The following is a 19,483-nucleotide window of genomic DNA, read 5'->3' as shown; positions in this document are numbered from 1 at the left end:
GTTTGTTGTTTGTTTTTGTTTTTTCAACTTGATATAAGTTAAAGTCATCTAGGAAGAGGAAACTTTAATTGAGAGAATGCTCCCATCCTATTGGCCTGTCATAGGCTTGTGGAACATTTCCTTGACTAGCGATTGTAGTAGGAAGGACCAAGCTCACCGTGGTCCGTGTCATCCCTGGGTTCGTGGTCTTGGGTTGCGTAAGAAAGCAAGCTGAGCAAGTCATGGGAGCAAGCCAATAAGCAGCACCTCTCCGTAGCCTCTGCATCAGCTCCTGCCTCCAGGTTTCTGCCTGGAGTTCCTGTCCTGACTTCCCTTTGTGGGGGACTATAAACTGTGAGCTAAGAGAAACCCTTTCTCAGCAAGTTGCGCCTGGTCGTGGTGGTTCATCATAGCAGAAGGGAGCAAAGCAGGACGGAACTCTTGGTGGTTTGGTACGGTGACTTCATAGGCTGTGAAACTAGGTTCAGATCTTCAGCAAGACGCGACTTTGGGGGAATCCACCTGGCTGGCTGAGGCTCAGTTCCATCCTCTGAAAAAGGGAAGCAATAAATGTTCTCCTGGTAGCATTTTATGACACAAGGCAATCTCCTGGCAGCTCTGAGCCTAGCCCAGCAAACATTCCGTATAAGAATGTTTGGGGGCCACTTCTGGGCAGACTGTAAATGCTAAGATTTAACAGAGCACATTAGCTGGCTGGCTGAATTAAGTTTTGAGTAAGCTTATTTGATACTTTTTTTTTTTTTAAATCCATGTTGCCATAGCTGTGTGGTGTTCTCTCAGAACTGGGAAGCCACAAGTAAGAGGACCTGGTCCTGAATCTTATACCCACCTGCTACATCACAACCCTCACACAGGCTTCTGGACTGACTTTGAAAACTTACCCTCAAACTTTCTTGCTGAGAAAATGAAGTTGTGTAGCACCAGAGCCCGGATGACAATTTTACACAGTTCCACCGTGTATCATGATGTTATTTATTCTATTTACAGACTTGTCTGAGCCACTCCCACCTCTACTGACACCCTCCCTCCCAACTGGACCATTGCACTCTGTTTTATTACACACATTACAAAGCACACGGGTTGAGAGATGGTTGTGTGCCCTATGAAAGATGCTCATGACAGAGAGGATCCTGTGAGATTGAAAGTCTCAGTCCATGGCTCGAGGCTTGGGGTACGCCACCCTCATAGCTCTGAACGGCACCTACCTTAAGCCGAGTCTCTTATCTATCATGGTGATTCCCAGCCTTCCCGATGCCGAGACCCTTTAATACATGTTCTTCATGTTATGCTGACCCCACAACCATAAAACTATTTCCGTCACTACTTCATGACCATAATTTTGCTGCTGTTATGAATTATAATGCAAATCAATATCTGACATTCAGGATGGTCTTAGAAAACCTGTGAAAAGGGTTGTTCAACCCTCAGAAGGGTGAGAACCCACAGATTGAGAACCACTGATCTATCTTCTTATTCAGAGGTGTTCCGGTATCAGGAATTAATACCTTTGAGTTGTACTACTTTTTTAAAAAAGATGTATGTATGTGTGTGTGTATGTATATATGTATGTATATATGTATGTATGTATATATGTATGTGTGTGTGTATGGTATGCATGTATGTGTGTGTATGTATGTGTGTGTATGTATGTGTGTGTATGTATGTATGTGTGTGTATGGTATGCATGTATGTGTGTGTATGTATGTGTGTGTATGTATGTGTGTGTATGGTATGCATGTATGTGTGTGTATGGTATGCATGTATGTGTGTGTATGTATGTATGTGTGTATTCATGTATGTGTGTGTATGTATGTGTATGTATGTATGCATGTATGTATGTGTGTGTATGTGTGTGTATGTATGCATGTTATTTGTGTGTGTGTATGTATGTGTGTGTGTATATGAGTATACCATTGCTCTCTTCAGACACACCAGAAGAGGGCATCAGATCCCATTACAGGTGGTTGTGAGCCACCATGTGGTTGCTGGGAATTGAACTCAGGATCTCTGGAAGAGCAGTTGGTGCTCTTAACCACTGAGCCATCTCTCCAACCCAAGTTGTACTACTTTTAAGCTAATAGTTATAAAAGAAAAGCTGAATTAGGGCCCCTCGTTGTGCTTGGGGAGATTTCCTAGTTGAGTTATTTGAAAAGCAAATGTGAAATCCCTTAAAATGTGAGGAGGATCCTTTTCTGGGAAGCCTTCCATTCAAAGCCACGGCTATGAAGTTCTCTGAATAGTACATCATTTTTTTTCTCATGACATAACAAAACAAAACAAACAAACAAAAACCTCACCTTTTTGTTAAGCCCACAGAGAGGAAATTCTTTACCCTCAGGAAAATGTCTTAGTAAAGGACTGAAATGTCAAGTTGAGACTGGACAGCACTAGTGACCAACCATGTGAGGTGACACCATGGTAGATTTCACTTGTGTTTAAGTTGTTTGTCAACTCTCAAGGCTGATACCAATGCCTCTTCTGCAGCTAAGCTGCCTGTCATGCATGTGTATGCATGCTCACACATGCTGTTCCAGTCTGTGCTGTGATCCCTTCCCTGTCTGTGCTCACGGCACGGGCTTGAACCTCTGCTAGGAACTTTTGCTTTGTGCTTCTCAGATACTGTGACAACGAGGCTTGTCTACCTGAGAGCATCTACCATCCTCTCTCAGTAGAGTGTCTAGAGCCCATTTCAAATCTCAGATTCCGAGACAGTATATTCTGTGGCCAATAGGTATTCATTTGTTATCATTAAAAATACACACATAGTTGGTTAGACTCTGTTGTATGTTAGTAATCTAATTATTTCACTTAAAAAAATTTTAAATTAAATTTACTTATTTTGTGTGTATCAGTTTTTTTGCTTGCACTTATCTGTGTACCACCTATATGTCATGAATATGAGTGTTTCATGTATGCAAGTGTACCATGTATGTGCCAGGTGCCTACAGAGGTCAGAAGGAGGGCCTCAGATCTCCTGGGACTGAAGTTACAGATGGTTGTAATTATGTAGGTGCTGGGACCCAGATCCAGGTTTCTGAAGGGATGGCAAGTGCTGTTATCCACTGAGCCATCTCTCCAGCCCCTAAATTCACTTTCAAATTGATAATTTTTTCTTTTGAAATTGCCACCCCACCTCTCTCTCTCTCTGTCTCTGTCTCTCTCTCTCTCTCTCTGTCCCTGTTTTTTTTTTTTTTCATAACTCAAGTTGCTATCTTTAAGATCTCCATTTAGTCTTATTGTACACTGGCATGCATGTGTGTCTAGCTTCTCTAGGCAGAGGACATTCAAGAACAGACATTTCATGGATGTTTACTCTGTGCCAGGGAATGACCATATGTGTGACAAACAAGACACCCTGGCCTCAGGAAGTTAACAGTTCAGTTGTGGGGTGTCAGATTTGGGTTTTGTCCATCTGCCATTTATGCAGTGTTATACAGGCCTGTAGCATCTCCAGGTAGACACTGGCAGATTTTCTGACGCCGCAAGCATATCCAGTTTCTAGGGCAGTCGAGCACTGGGTGTAGTGGAGGTGTGGAAGGAGTGCTAACAATGAGGATCCTGGTACAAATGAGTCTTGGGCTTGAGGAAGGAGGAAGGTTTGTTGTGGACATCATGAGAGGATGGATGCCAGTAGCGGCTTGCTGATGTGGGGGAGGAGAGGGAGCTGAGAGCATGCCTAAGGACTATTGCTTTTGAATCGTTTGATTGTCCAGTCTTTTCATACTGATTAGAAGGTGCCTGAAAGGATACAGTCTTCAGGGCAGTGGGAGGAATCTTAGGTTTCTGTGGAGAAACTGTGTTCCGCTGGCCTCCCGTGGAGTCCCATGAGACTGGGCTGAAAGGAGGCCTTGGGCCAGAAAACCCTGGGTCCAGAGGTTTCTAGAATCCTAGGCTGGGTCAGAGGAGCCAGGGGTTGTCATGGCAAAAGCTCTCCCAGTCCTCTGCCAAATTCTTGGCCTTTTCTACCGCTTCCTTGGGAGTGAAGGCCCTCTTGGAGACTGCTCTTAAGCAGAGCCCTTAGGCCTCAGTAGCACTTCCCAGGAGCCTTTGGGGGAAGGTCTCTGGGGAGACTTGCTGGGGTCTGTTGGAGGTGATCACCTCCAGAACCTCTCACAGCAAGGTGTAAGCCACCAGCAGGTAGGCAAGGCACTGGCCTTCAATTTAGAAGCTCAAGACCCTGGCTGGCAAGAGATCATCTGTAAACCTGGGAGCCTGAACTCAGTTGTGTCTGGGCACTGAGGCCTGGAAGAGCCCCAGGAGGAGTCTTTCATCCCACTGTGTGGCTCTCTCTAGTTCTCTTTTCTACCTCTATTTTGTTTCCTTCCTCCTTCCTTCTCATCTTGTCTGGGTTCCTTCCTTCTCCCCTTCTCCTTCCTTCTAGCCTTCTCTTCTTTCCTTTTCTCCTCATAAAGTGATAAACACTCACCAGAGTACCACAAGATAACTTCCTCTCCTCCCTGGGATTAAGAATAGATGCTGTGATACTTTGTCTCTTCTCTTGCAAATCTTCTTTATTAAAAAAAAAAAGATTTTAATGAAACAAGATAAACCACTTAACAGTTTGTTTCTTTATCCTGAATCCTTCCTTCTTTTCCAAGGCAAACTTTGTTGTAATCAGCTTTCTACACTTTGCAAACATCCTTACCACAAACTCCAGTGATACTATTTTGTACATTCTTAAGCTTTTAAGTAAAGAGTTTTATATGTATATATCAGTACATAATTTTGATGCTTTTAAATCTTTGCTTAGAGATCACTTTCTGCACATATATATGTATATATATATATATATATATATATATATATATATATGTGTGTGTGTATGATTCAGTTCTGTTATGTATTTAATATTTTTACTTTTTAAAGTTCTTGGAATCTTTATGGGTACGTATTTTATGGCTTTTTAGTCTATTGTAACAAATATTGTAATATCCTCTTGATTGTCTTAAAACCCATCCTCCTTGTCTTTGGATAAGGTCTCTCCAAATAACCCAGGGTAGTTTTGTACTGGGAACCCTCCTGTTTCCCCTCCTGAGGCTAGAATCCCAGGGAAGCACCCACAAGCCCGTGTGAGCTTTGCTGCTTCTTTCCTGTGCTGTGTGAGAGCTTCACTTGGGTGAATAAGCACAGGTAGAACCACTGGGCTGCAAATGGTGCCAGCTTATAATTTTGTAAAATACTGCCACTGTGGTCTTCAGAGTACATTCTCCAGGTCATACTTTCCCACCCCACGAGCAACAAGAAGTGTCAGATGTTATATACCTACCTGTCCATCTAATGGGGCAAGAGAGGTATGGCAGTGTTGCTTTTATCTGCATTTCAGAATAACTGCATTGCTAGCGAGTGAGCAGCTTCCCATAGGACTCCTGGTCACTCAGGTTTCCTCTGTGTCTATTGTCTCTGTGATTGCCTGTTAGCTTTGCTGGCTTCTAACTATGCATGGTTCCTCACCATGAGGAATCAAAAAGAATTTCCCTTTTCTCTCTTTTTAAAAAGACATATTTATTTTTTACTTTAGGTGTGTGAGTGTTTTGCTTGCATGTATTTCTGTGTGCCATGTGCATGCCTCATGCCCACGGAAGCCGTAAGAGAGCACTAGATACTCTGTAACTGGAGTTACAGACGATTGTAGGCTATCACGTAGATGCTGGGAACTGAGTCTGGGTCCTCTGCAAGAGCAGCCAGTGCTCTTAACTGCTGAGCTACCTCCCCAGGGGGAAGCAGAAGTTCTTAGGGGTAGATGTCATGAGTAGTTTGTAGCTAGCAGCTAGGCTGTGCTGTAACGGGTAATATTTAGAAAAGCCTCGGGCCGGCTATCTAATTGGTGAGGCAGCTCTGCTTAGCTCCAGCCGCCATGTTCCACACTAGAAGTGGCCAGAACTCATGCACCACAGCTAGAAGTGCCACAACTAGACCCATGATATGCCAGCGTGGGGGGATGGCTCTGCCAGTCACCACGCTGCATCCAGAAAGCTTGGCTGAACCCCAGACAATATCTTCCACACTCGAGGTACCTGGTAGAATGAAGACTCTTAATGTTTAAAGACTATCCAATAGATTTATATATCTGGAAATGCTCAATTAACAAGATGCCCACACAATTAGAATTGTTACCCAATATCTAACCTTTTGATAAGTTGGTACCCAGGACTGCTCTCCATCCATCCATCCTCCTCCATGGTTGATAGCCTCTTCTCTCTTTTTCTCCGCCCTTCCTCTCCTTCTTTTCCTCTCCTTCTCTTCTCCCTTTCCTCTTCTCCCCTTCCTCACTCTGCCTACCTTTCATACTGCCCAATCACCGAGCTCCACTGCATATACACTGTAGCAGTAGCAGGAAATTATCCTGCCATACTGTGCTGACTTCTGTATTGAGGATAACCAGTAGGGGAAACCTTAGCATCAGCTGCTGGGAGAGCTGGAGCCCACTCAGGACATGGTCTCTAACCAGGAGAACCACGGATTTAGCATTCCTTTCTAGGACCATTTTTATAATTGTATATGGTCTTTGAGTGGTTTTCAGAAATATTAATCTGGTCTTACATCCAAGTGTAGTCCTACTTTGCTGTGCTTAGCGCGTTTACTCCTTTGTGAACAGTGTGCATCTGTCACTGACACAATGTATCATCCTCTTGCTTTGTTATTTGCAACCAAAAAAACCAAAACATAAAAATGACTGTTTTAACAACTCAATGTTTTTTTTGTTGTTTTTCTTTGTTGTTGTTGTGTTTTGTTTGTTTTGTTTTGTTTTGTATGAGACAGGGTCTCACCCTGTAGCCCTGGCTGTCCTGGAACTCACTATGTAGACCTGATTGGCCTCAAATTTAAAGAGATCCACCTGCTTCTGACTCCCTAGTGCTGGGATTAAAGGCGTGTGCCACAATGCCTGGCCAAGTTAATGCTTTTTTAATCTTAATTTTTCACCTCAATGGTGTCTGTTTCTTGCTTCCCCATCCCCCCCCCTCTGTTTGCTAACTCATTGTTCAGTCAGTTACTGAACACAATTACGCCAAGTATGATCCAAGTATTGGGTTAAATTGAAGTAAACATTTAAAAACAGCACAAGCAACTAAATAAAAGAAAGGTTGAAGTAAAGATAAATATTTTTGCCATGGATATTGCTTAGATGCCCACCCAGTGTGTCAAGTGCTTTGTCTCTCATGAGAGAGAATGCAGTGATGATCCCAACAGAAAGAAATTCAAAATACACAGGGTTTCAGAAGGATGACAGGCAGGTGCTGTGCTAGCTCAGGTGGACTTGTCTGATTCTCTGTTGGTGAACCCAAAGCAACCTCCCCCACTGATTCTTCCTTTCCTGCTGCTGTGGCATAAAAACAAATGCTAAAAATACTTAGCACTTTGGAATCCAGGTCTTAGTGTGAGCTCTCTGAAAAGAATGAGGTCACTGTGGTCTTACTGAAAATGTTAGTGCGATGAAATTCTTGGAAAAATGACTCGAAAATGTGAGGATTTTGAAACATTTCATTAAAACTTGATGTCAAAAATTGAGCATTCAGTTGAGGCTTAAAATATGGCCTTCTGCTGCTGCTGGGAGGAGGGAGGACCTGTCTACTAGCAACTCCACTGGATTCCTTCTCAGGTCCTGGATGAGGAGTCTTCGAGCTTGAGAAGATGCTGACCTTCTTTTTTGGGGAGGCTGTGTTGATGATGTGTTTGTTTGGCTCCTTTTAAGATCATTTTGCTTTTGGTGTATTTTATATACTTGGCCATTTAATTTTAATGTGACCTAATTCTATTTTTCTTTCTTCTTCTGGATCTCTCTCTCTCTCTCTCTCTCTCTCTCTCTCTCTCTCTCTTTCTCTCTCTCTCTCATCTGTCTCTCTGTCTCTCTCTGTGTGCATGTTTGTGTGTGTGTGTTTGTGTGTGCACATGTGCATGTGTGCATCTGTATGTGGTCTATCTGTATATAAGCGTGGGGGCATACTTACCTCTGTCTGTGTGGGGGGCTGGAGATCAACTTTGGATCTTTCTCTACTGCTTTCTATTGTATCTTTCAGATACTATCTCTCTCTGAACCTGGAGCTTGCCATTTAGCCAGACTGGCTGGCCAAGGGGCCCATGGAGTTTGCTTCTCTCCATACCCCTAGGATTAGGGTTACAGGTGCATACCTCCTTTTACGTGGTTTTCCAAATCTGCACTGTAAAGCCGCTCACCCTCAGAGCTGTTTCCTCAGCTCTCTTGCCCACGTTTTTATCACGCATCTTGTCATGCTGTTTTTCTTATTGAGCAGAGACCCAGGATGCTGAGCCACTCTCATGCCTCATTACTCAAGATATTTATTTCCATTTTAACTCACTGTCAGCAGAAGAGCTATATGTTCGACTTTAGTGTATTAATTAAATGGCTTCATATCTTAATGTTTTATTTTTTTAAGACTAAGGAAAACTCACCCAACCATGACTCCTGTAGAATTTTTGTAACTGCAACTGTTGCCAACTATCTTTTCCTCATCCATCAATCTACCATCCATTCATCTATACTTGCTTATCTACATACATACATGATCCATCATCATTCCACTGATCCATCCATCAGTATCCACCCATCCAACATGCATACATACATACATACATACATACGTTATTCATCCACCATCCCATTCATCCATTTATCCATCCATTCATCCATCCATCTACCAGTATCCATCCAACATGCATACATACATGTGCACATTTTCAGCCATCATAATACATACATGCATATATACATATATTATCCATCCACCATCCCATCCATCCATCCATCCATCCATCCAACTGTTCAATCATCATCCACCCATACATCCATCTATAACATCCATCATCCACACATTAATCACTCATCATTCACCTGTTGTCTATACATCATCTGAGTGACCTAAGAGTTGTGGTGCATATTAATAATTTTAGAAACAATTCTCTTTTCAAAGAGATTCTGACGTAAGTACATAGGGTTCCTAAATAGCGGTCATACAAAGTAGAGCCCCCCCCCATGGTAATTTTAATATCTATATGTTTGTACTATTGGAGTGCACACGACAGAAACTCAGATCAAACTAGGTTTGTAATCTCTAACTTCAGAGATAGCTATACTTCCATATCTCCATTTTTCAGGATGCTTTCCCTTTTTATGCCTCATTGGCTTTTGTCTTCCTGTTGACTCCATTCTTGGATGGCCTCTTTCTGGTGGCAGAAAAGTCACCTGTTGGAAGCCCTAGGCCTATGTTATTCTTTAGTTGTGAGGCCAGAGAATGAAAAAGACCTACCCCCTTCTCCCAGGATTCATAGTGTTAAATCTTAAGAAAGAGCTTCTCTGGTCTCGCTGAGGTCACACACACACATCCCTCAGCCAATCATAAAGGCCGAGGGAATATCGTTCTTTGTCATTAGCTGGGATCCTTACGTAATTACTACATTTAGAAACTTTGGGGGGTTGGAGAGGAGAGCCATTTCCTACAGAGACTTTACTAAGGCCACTTGGGACTTGTGGAATGTGGTTCATCAAAGGAAATATTGGAATTGTGGCTGACAAAAGCAGAAGGAGAGAGTACTGGTCAAGGAAAGAACAACCAGGGGAGAGAGGCAAGCTCTTCAAGTTTTACAAGATAAAAGAGAGGAAGGGAAGGTGTTTCCTGGAATGGCAAGGACATGTGACCATTCTTGCACTTCCAGGCTGTCACCATACGCGTGCCACACATTTGAGTGGTCAGAACATTTGCACCTTCACAACTGACATTTTTTAGACAGGAAAGGAAAAAAAAACAATGAGATACTTGGTGAGCAGGCATGGATGGCTGGATCTGGTTATTGCCTTCACTGTAAAGGAAGGGGTGTCAATGAATCTAGGGGAAGCTGGAGGCGTGGGGGTGCGTATGGTGGAAATAACTTGTACTAGATTCTCAGAGAACCAACAGTCCCAGTTACCCATAATTCCACATCATCGCTGATGTTCTCCGTCACCCATAATTCCCCTTCTGCTTTGTTACAGTCTCATTGCAAACCAGAAAAGGTTAGAAATCATCAATGAAGATGACGTTGAAGCTTACGTGGGGCTGAAAAACCTGTGAGTACTCACCACGTCCACACATTACCTCAGGGGCTTGTCTTGTGTTCTGCTCTGGTCAGGTAGGTAATTTGCTGGTTACTCCTAACATGAATGCCATTATGTATTTTTTTGCAGGACAGTTGTGGATTCCGGCTTAAAGTTTGTGGCTCACAAAGCGTTTCTGAAAAACAGCAACCTGCGGCACATGTGAGTACAGCCATCTCTTTGCTTCCCAGGACCCGATTTGTTCAGCATTTTTCTCACTCCTCTTTATTTTCTTTCTTTGCCAACTCTAAACCTCCTTCTTAAAAGTTAGTATAGCTGTGATAATAGCTTAGGAACATTAGCTTTGATTCTGTTTGATTTCTGAATGGCTTCAGAGGGGTACTTAGAACAGCCTGTTTATTTCCTTTCATGAACTTCTGGGCCATTTCCATCTTGGACGGAGTGCTGGGCCAACAGCAAGGACTCTGATGTGAAAATGATGTCCTTGTACAGAGTCCTTGATTCTTTCCCTTGGAATCAAGACACACTCCCTGGAAGACATCAAGCCAACTAATCAAGACTCTGACTTGGCCTTGGAAGGTTTAAGAAAATAAAAATTACTATTGCTTTTCCCTTTATAATAGGACCGTTTGAATGTTTATTTTCTCAACAGCATGTGCCATAGATTGATAAACAAAGAAAAAAAATATCAATCACTGTCAATGCCAAAGCTCCAGGTAACTCTTAATAGTAGAGACTGCTATTCTCCCAAGTCCTGTTGATATTTTGTTGACTGAAGTCAACTGGAAATGCAACAAATAAGAGTTGCTATATGGTTTTCTGGTTAGTCTCCTCAACAATATGTGTTAAGTCAATAAATTATGGCCTCCCGACAGATCACCCGAAAGACCACAGCCCCACCCCAAGCTCACATTCCCTCCCATTGTGCATTTCCAATGGGGATCATCTGCTGGAGGGCTGTGACCTGATTGACCAAATTCTCTTTTCAACAATAGCTTCAGCATTTCACAGTTTACCTGTAGGGTCTCACCTAAACATTTCTCTTGTCTAGACTGATGTCTATATTCCCAGGATATGGGCAAAAATCCAGTCTGAGAGCTGGGGGACTTAACCAGGTGACTGGCTCCTTACTGTGTTCTTAAAGCAGGAGCAGAGGAGATGAAATTTCTGCTATTGCTATCATCTTGTAACATCTGTCCGTCTTCCCTTCCCCGGGGACAACAGTTCCTGACCTGACTGGTGCTGGTTACTGAAGCGCTCACTGTCTCAGAGCAGCCTGTCTGGATGCTCCGTGGAGATGTGTTGATATCACTGAAGACCCTTAATTTCATAAAGTCATTACCATGAGTTCATATTTTATATGTGACAGGAATGATGAAGCCACTTTCTAAGATATGAAACATTTCTGCAAAACCAGGATAAAAACCCGGGGCACATTTTAAAACACATCTTCTTGAAACACTTTTTGACAGCCTGTCTGGGTAGGTTTGCTGGGGGCAAACTTGACGTGTGTGTAGCCCTTGGTGGCACAGCCAAGACAGCAGAAGAAGAATGGGAAAGTATCCTACTGCAACCTCTTAGAAGTAATTAATGACCTCAATAGTTAGGTTTTTAAATTTTTTTTGCAGATGACCCTAGGTCCGAATCACCTAGCGGTTCTATCATGTGCTGTCTGATTCCTCGGAGGATTGATGCTCCTGTTATAATATGAACAGTGGGCTGTGGCTAATTGCAATTTTATTGATAGGCTCCGTGTGTGTGTGTGTGTGTGTGTGTGTGTGTGTGTGTGTGTGTGTTCACACATGTGCGTGGTGATAGAATAGTTTTAATGATTTTGTAGCTTCCATATCCAGCTTACATTAAATTATGTATCTGCCTCACTCAAGGACAGATATTCTATACAGCTTCCTTACCAGACCACAACCAGGATCCAATAATTGATCAAACTTCAAATACTCTATGGATGTGTGTAGCTATTGTCAAGCAGTATGACCCAATGAAATTAGGCAAGCGTTCAGACAGCGGTGAAGAGAGGTGAGATAGCAGAGAGCTTCACACTTAGCCACATGAAGAAAGAGGCTCTTCCTAGCTGCGGTTTGGTAGCTTGCCTTGGGGGATGGTGGGGATGCAGGAGATAGGGATGCAGGAGATAAAGTCAGCTCCAGCACCTGCCTTCTGTCCAAGCCTCTGCTTGGGACTGAGGATCCTGGGACCAGCTTGTTTAGCCTGGATTTTCTGGGTTATCAGCACACTGAGGTGCACATGGCTAATGAAGAAACAAATGCTAGAAGCTGTCTCTCTGTAGCCCGAGGCTGGCCTGAACTCCTCTACTTACATAGAAATGAATGGAGGAGTTAGACAAAGGGCAGAAGGATCTGAAGGGCTTTGCAACCACACAGGAAGAACAACAATATCAACCAACCAGACCCCCCAGAGCTCCAAGGGACTAAACCACCAACCAAAGAGTATACACGGAAGAATCCACAGCTCCAGCCCCAGCATAGGGGAATGCGGGAGGAGGGGGGGGGAGGGAAGGGGGGGGAAGGAAACACCCTCATAGAAGCAGGGGGAGGGGATTCGATAGGGGGTTTCCAAGGGTGAAACCAGGAAAAGGGATAACATTTGAAATGTAAATAAAGAAAATATTCAATAAAACAAAAAGAACAAGGAAAAAAAAAAAAAGAAATGAGGGACAGATGGGTCTGCCGTAGGGGACCTCACGGGAGAGCCCTGCCTTATCTTTGCCTCAGTTTGCCTGGTCCATGCTAGTCACACAGCCACCATCCAGAGAGCTGGTCTCTGAATGTCTGTCTGGGTGCCTTTAATTGCTGCCCAGCCCCTAAAACCCCTGGGACTGTGAGAAAAGCCAGCTTTTGTGTTTTCCAGGGGCTTTGCCGAGGTGCTAATTAGGCTCTTAGCAAAGTTTTACAATCAAACAGTAAGAGGATTGTTGATTTTTTTTCTTCCTTCTTCCTCCTTTTTGGCTTTTGGCCCCATTCCTAAGTATGCTTCATAAAACTCATCTTGTTCTTTGGCCCGTAACCCCGAGCTGCACTGTGCTGCTGGCAACCCAACCTAGCAGCTGCTTCCAGGGAGGGCAGCGCAGAGCTGACAGGGGGAGGCTGCACCATAGGGCAGCACGGAGCTGATGGGGGTGTTGGGGGAGGCAGGGGATGGGAGAGCTGGGAGGTTGCTCCATAGGGCTGCATGGAGCTGATGGGAGGGTTGCTCCATAGGTCAGCCTGAGCTGATGGAGGGGTGTGGAGGGGGGGCGGGGAGGGGACTGCTCCATAGGGCAGCACGGAGCTGGTGGGGAAGCTTCCTGGTCCCTCTTTTTGCTTCTGTCTCCCTCCTGGTCTCTGCTTTTCTCTGCCCTCTCTTCCTCTCCCCTCCCTCCCTTTCCCTCTCCTCTCTTCCTCCTTCTCTCCTCCTCCCCTTCTCTCCCTTTCTTCCCCTACATCCCTGCCCCTGTGCCCTTTTATTTATCTTGGGGGAGAAGAACAGATTTTTTTTTCAGGAAGACTGGGCTTTGTGATGAGTATGAACATATCTGAGCCTTCAAGACAGGCAGAGATTTTTGGTTCGATGTGCCCTACAGAAACCATTCTTAATTCTTGTCCCCAAAGAAAGACTTACGTGGCCATGTCTTACCACTTCCTGATGGGTCATATTTTCATCTGTGGTACCCTTTTCTGTGGGCGAGCACATTGCACTAGTGTGAATGGAGAAGATGCAAGCTTACAAGGCATGAGAGCATCCCTCTGTGGGTCAGGGTTCAGGTGGATGGAAATCTCCCTGAAGGCGGTTCACTGGATGAAACATCACCCATTCATGAGTTGTGAGAAGTTTTTCTTCATTCACCAGCTAACCCTGTTAGCCTGTGATTTAGCTGCTACAGATGACTGAGATATCATTGGCCTGACAGCATACTGGCCCCAGGTACAGGGCAGGGCCAGGGTTACTGTCCCTAGCAGACCTTCTTAGACACCTGCCTGCCTGGGCCACATGAGAAACCAGGAGCAGCGTGGATGGGGTCTTGGCTGTTTTTGTGGACAGATGTGGCTGTTTGGTTTTGTACTTTTGTTACTTGTCGAAAATACCTGTCCAGAGGCTCAAGAACTTTAAGTAAATTTTAAACAGTAAACAAATTCAGCTGCCAGGCTCATTGGAAACACTCATCCACACTACAGAAAACATGCATTTGGAACACACCAGGAAGTTCATAAGGTTGTTGTTTTTTGTTTGTTTGTTTTCTCTCATGGATAGAGCATCATCATATATATATATATATATATATATATATATATATATATATATATATATATATATATATATGCGCTGTGTTTTCGGGAGAGCTCACAATAAAGCCTGACACATGCATGCCCTCTTCCCCAGGGTTCACCCTGGTCTCTTCTTGGAGCTACTGCCTCATCAAGGTCATGTGTAAATAGTCCCGCCAGGCGGTTTCAGTCAGCAGGTGTGTTCCTTTCTGGAAAGACAGTTGAAAGTCTGTCTAGTCCAAGTTTTGTTTGTCACATACCTCAAAAATGTTCAAGACCCTCTTGAGTTTTAGAGCCTCCTTTTCTTCCCTCTCATGGGCTTCTAATGTGATATTTTATTACGCACTCCCCCAAAGCATCGGGAGCTCAGCTGGGCAGAGAACTGGACTTTTAATCGATACACAAAACGTAAACTTTTGGGTGAAACAAAGATATTAAAAATAGACTCTGAGACACATACACTCTTCTCTCAGTGCATAGGAACCGTAAGAGAGGCAGGGACCCCAGGAAGTTACCTTTTCAGGTTAAAAGACACAATTGGCTCCAAGTAAGATGGGTACCCCAGTCCACGAAAATTACATTTTGAAAACAAAACCACTGTGTGAACATATCATTCTTAAAATATGACCGTTAAAGTTACACTTAACTTATCTGATTTCTTTCAGTAATTTCACACGAAACAAGCTAACAAGTTTGTCCAGAAGACATTTCCGCCACCTTGACTTGTCTGACCTGTAAGTAATGATTTTGTCTGGCATTTGGGAGGAAATTTTCAAAAGAAAGGATAATTAAGTATGGGTTTTTTTTTTTTACCATTGCAAGTGTATGTTGCATCAAAATTATTGAAAAATGTTTTCTCTAGCTTTGCCCCAATTGGGGGATTACAATCTCCATCTCCTTTATAAGTTATTATGATCACTTGAATGTCGTTATTCACATAAATAATTTATTTTCTAATAGAGAGAAAAGAGGGGGAAAAACCAGCAGGGAGTTTTGTGCTAAAGTAGCTTTATGTTTCATCTCATCTGGCTCTTGTTTTATTCAAGCCCTGAAATAAAGCGCATTCGTCAAAGAGGAAATTACAGTGGATAAAACACACTTCCGGCTTTGTCCGTCAGCCCAGTTATAGGCTTGGGTAGAGCCAACACTGGCAGAGAGATTATTCCCAGAGCCACCATCTCTGGGAGCCGTTCTTTTGGGTTCACCCCTCCACTTGATATTTATCCTTATGTCCCCATTGAGCCATGTTGATGGCTAACAGTCAGTACCCCTGAGGTGCTCATTTCTCAGTGTAATCAACGCCAGGCAAATAGGAAAGGCTGCCATTGCTGTGGTGAGGTGCTTGAGAGGACTCCAAGGTGTATAAGGCTTGAAGAACAGGGCTCTGGATCTCAGGAAGAAGCATCAGCTTAAACGTGGCACTTAAAGAAATTCTCTGGGAAAGTCAGGACTATGGGGTGGGGAGGAGTCATCACATGTCAAAAGCGGAAGGGGGAGTTGAGCATTCTTAAAGAAGCTTCACAGCTCAGGGTAGAGGAAGAGGGTTCTAAGGCCACTGTCCTGTCTGCTCCGAGACACCAGAGACATAGAACTGGGTCTTGGTTCTGGCTCCCATCTGGGGGGTGGTTCTCGTCCTCCCCTTCCTGTTGATCCAGGTGGTGATGGAGTAAGAGTTGGCTTGAGCTCTGAATACTAGGGTGAAGTCCCCTAGAGAAGGGACCACAATGGAAACCCAGCCTCCAAGGCTGATACACGAGAAGGCTGCCTGTAAGCATGAGCCAGCTACAGCCAGGCTAGCATGTGCACCTCTGAGGGCTAGCTGCCCCAGGTGGGCAGCATCTTGTCACCTCCACAGATATCCTGGAACAACTCACACAGGGCTTGAAGAAGATGAGGACAGCTTACATCAACCCACAGTGTTGGGAGCCGAGTTTAAGCAGAAAGCGGCTAGAAAGCAGCTATCATCTTTGCAGCCATCTGGAACCATATACCCTGATGAGAGACTTGTTTTTCAAAAGCCTATAACAGCTGAAGCACACTCTGATAAATATATTGTTTATCCCACATAGCTTGTTTTGCTGTTTAGTGACCCCAGCTACATGGTGCACGTGGTAAAATGTTTTCACCTGTGTTCCCCTGCTTGTGCTTATAAATATCCAAGATTTCCTTATAAGTGTGTGGTGTAGTAGTAGTAAGAATGGTGTGTGTGGTGGAGACAGTAAAGGAGATCCTCTGGTTTGTTTCCATTCTTCACGTCTCTCCTCCTTCTTCCCCCCACTCTCTCTCTTGCTAGAACCTGACTTTCGGAACAGAGCGGGCCACAACACCACAGGGAACCATTTTTCTGGAAATAGTTACATCCACCAGAGCTGGAAGGCAGGTCTAGTTTCTGAGGATAGTGTGTGTGTGTGTGTGTGTGTGTGTGTGTGTGTGTGTGTGTGATGTAGGACTTTGGTCTAGACAGATAGTAGGAGAGTTTGGGGGAGGTAATGGAATGATCCCAAAATTAACACCAGAAGAAGGAGGGCTCACTGGATTAGGCGTTCAGGACAAGACATACATGGCATCTGGCATCTTTGCATTCCTATAAAGAGGGTCTTTCACTATGTTCAAGCACATCATATGGACACCTCTAGTGGAGAGGTCACAAGTGTATAAGCAGGAAGGGGTCACGTGGTGAAAGTCTTGAAGACTAGCAACAATTTGGAGTAAACTAACTTTACTTCCTTGAGTTACTTTATATTTATACTAGTTATATATTTCCTTGGGTACAGTATGATAATATATATATATATATAATGTATATGTATATATGTATACATACATATATATTGAACACTCAAAATATTTTCTTCTACCTATTATGAAATACAAATTACATAGTAATCAACATAATAAGCTTACTACATGGCAGAATGCTACCTTTGTCTGACCGTGGCTTTGTACCCAGTTGCCAGGCTGTCTCCTGCACCCTTCCCAGCTTCTGGCAACCACTGTCCTGCCCCTTATGTCTGTGAAGCCAGTTTAATTAGCTCACACATGCCATGGAGGACACACCTCTTTTGTGCTTTTGGCACTTCTAACACAGGCAGAGACTCGATACCTCAGAGGCAGCCATGTGACACAGAGCAAGGTGCTTCGTGTGAAGGTGTTGGGTGCCACTGCATAAACCTTCCTGGATGGATTCAAAATTAGATGCTTTCCAGTTCATGTTTCGAAATTCCACTAACAGCACTGTTCAACGACACGCTCAGTAGGCCTTGACCATGTGCAAGTTACCTGTTAGAATGAAAGAGAGTTTGTGTCTAGGATTCTGTCCCTTAGTGGGAGAGGTGGGTGCCTAAGCAAATCAGGAGGACCAGCTCTCTGCCAGGGCTGTGTGGCCATGGAAACACCCTGGGCTTTGTCATTGAAACATCTCTTCCATTTTTCCCTCCCACTTAGCTTATTTGATTATAGCATCATTTTAGAAAGACTTCAGCTATTTATGTACTCGGAACTCTAGGAATTATCCTGGGCAACTTGAGGTTGATCCAAGGGTGGGCCTCTTTTCTGTCTCACCGTCCATGTCTCATAGCAGCAAATCCTATTTTGATATTGGCGGGATACTTGGAGATGGGCGAGCAGATACAAATTAAAGCAGTCTACCATGACCACATTTCCCCCCATGAAACTCACAGAAAAGTCTCCAGGGAATCTCCGAGATTCTTAGAACGCAATCAGAAAACCACAGGAGTAAATGATGTTGCAAAGCCAGGTCCTGTCCTCAGGAAATCTTAAGTATTGTGGTTAGTGCTAGGCAGTGTATGTAACGATTGAAAATGGCCTCATTTAAGGGTTCATTATCATAAATGGGATTCATCTTAAATAGGCCACTGAGCATTATAAATAAGCATTAAAGATTTTTTTCCCTGTGGTTTTTGTTTTCCTTCTCACACACTTCCTCCTTCACCCACTGTAGTACCTAGGAGTCCAGACAGCACAGCTGAGTGCTGGCTGGCAGTCTGTCTTTCTACACTTGTTCTGTGTAGACTCCTCAGCCTGGGAGCCCAGTGTGCTACCCTGCGAAACCCTCACAGGGTTGAGGATGTCCATATATGTCCTCTGCCTCTCTCCCTTCCAGCTTCTACCCTCAGGTTTTTTGCTTGGATGAAAAGGCCTCAAGGTGGGGGTTGGGGAGAGCAATGCAAGATGGCAATCGAGAAGGTCCCCTGGCCGGTACACCTCAGCCTCAGATCGCTAACTCTAATTTCATTTTCAATGGAGACAAAATGATTCTGCTCCCCCGCTGAAGCAAGAACTCTTAAATCTCTAGCCTGGTCAGAAATAGGATATGAACGCCTCTAAAATGTCGCCACTGGCATCTCCACTTAAGTAAAAGAACGACACCTCCCCCCATCATGAGCTGCTCTCTGTCGTGGCTGTGTTTGTTCAGATCTGTTTTCCTAAATGTTCTGCAAAGTTTTGCATCTCCTTGCTATCTTTATCCTCTACCGTTTTGTTTGCACATAACAGCAGAGCAGTAGTTATTAAATAACGGGGTGAATAATAAGCACTGTCATGCCATCAAAGTGGGTGTGACTTTCAAAGGTTGGCGGCTAGCACGTACTCCTCCTGTAATCATCCGCGAAGCTGAACGGGAAGCAGGAGCCTGACTGGGTTGTGTTTCTGTTCCTGTAGGATCCTGACGGGTAATCCATTCACGTGTTCCTGTGACATTATGTGGCTCAAGACCCTCCAGGAGACTAAATCCAGCCCTGATACTCAGGATTTGTTCTGCCTCGACGAAAGCAGCAAGAACACCCCCCTGGCGAACCTGCAGATACCCAACTGTGGTAATTTATTTTTAATCGATGAGTTCTAGTTGCTCATTATTCCCATTGCCGTGGTATGGACGTGGGTCTGGAAAGGACACCACTACCCAGACTTCTCACTGTGTTGTGGAGGTCTCTGGAGAATCAGACGGTTACATGCAGTGTGGAGGAGCCAGTTGGGAGCGCCTTTAGTGAATTTTCTTTCCAAGTAGAACATTGCTTCTGAATGGCTGGTGTTGAAGAATATGGAGGAAAAGTATACTGTTAATTCTTTTGTTGGTTTGCCTGCCTATCTGTCCACCACCATCCATCTGCTTCTCCAAAACTATGCATGAAGAGTT

General features: G+C 44.0%; 1 protein-coding gene across 6 annotated transcripts in view; it reads left to right on the top strand.

Moving 5' to 3' along the window:
- Window positions 1–19,483, top strand: part of Ntrk2 (neurotrophic receptor tyrosine kinase 2) — a 306,311-nt gene that overhangs the window by 24,707 nt on the left and 262,121 nt on the right. For all 6 annotated transcript variants that reach the window (XM_034509751.1, XM_076938898.1, XM_034509753.2 and 3 more), the window contains 4 exons: window positions 9,986–10,060; window positions 10,178–10,249; window positions 14,994–15,062; window positions 19,009–19,163. In XM_034509751.1, the coding sequence (XP_034365642.1) occupies window positions 9,986–10,060; window positions 10,178–10,249; window positions 14,994–15,062; window positions 19,009–19,163 (371 nt within the window). The remainder of the gene's footprint in view (window positions 1–9,985; window positions 10,061–10,177; window positions 10,250–14,993; window positions 15,063–19,008; window positions 19,164–19,483) is intronic.

Source organism: Arvicanthis niloticus, chromosome 8 (genome assembly GCF_011762505.2).
Source record: "Arvicanthis niloticus isolate mArvNil1 chromosome 8, mArvNil1.pat.X, whole genome shotgun sequence".
In the NCBI taxonomy this organism is placed as follows: Eukaryota; Metazoa; Chordata; class Mammalia; order Rodentia; family Muridae; genus Arvicanthis; species Arvicanthis niloticus.
Note: the sequence above shows the minus strand (reverse complement) of the source record. Positions and strands in the feature narration are given on the sequence as shown.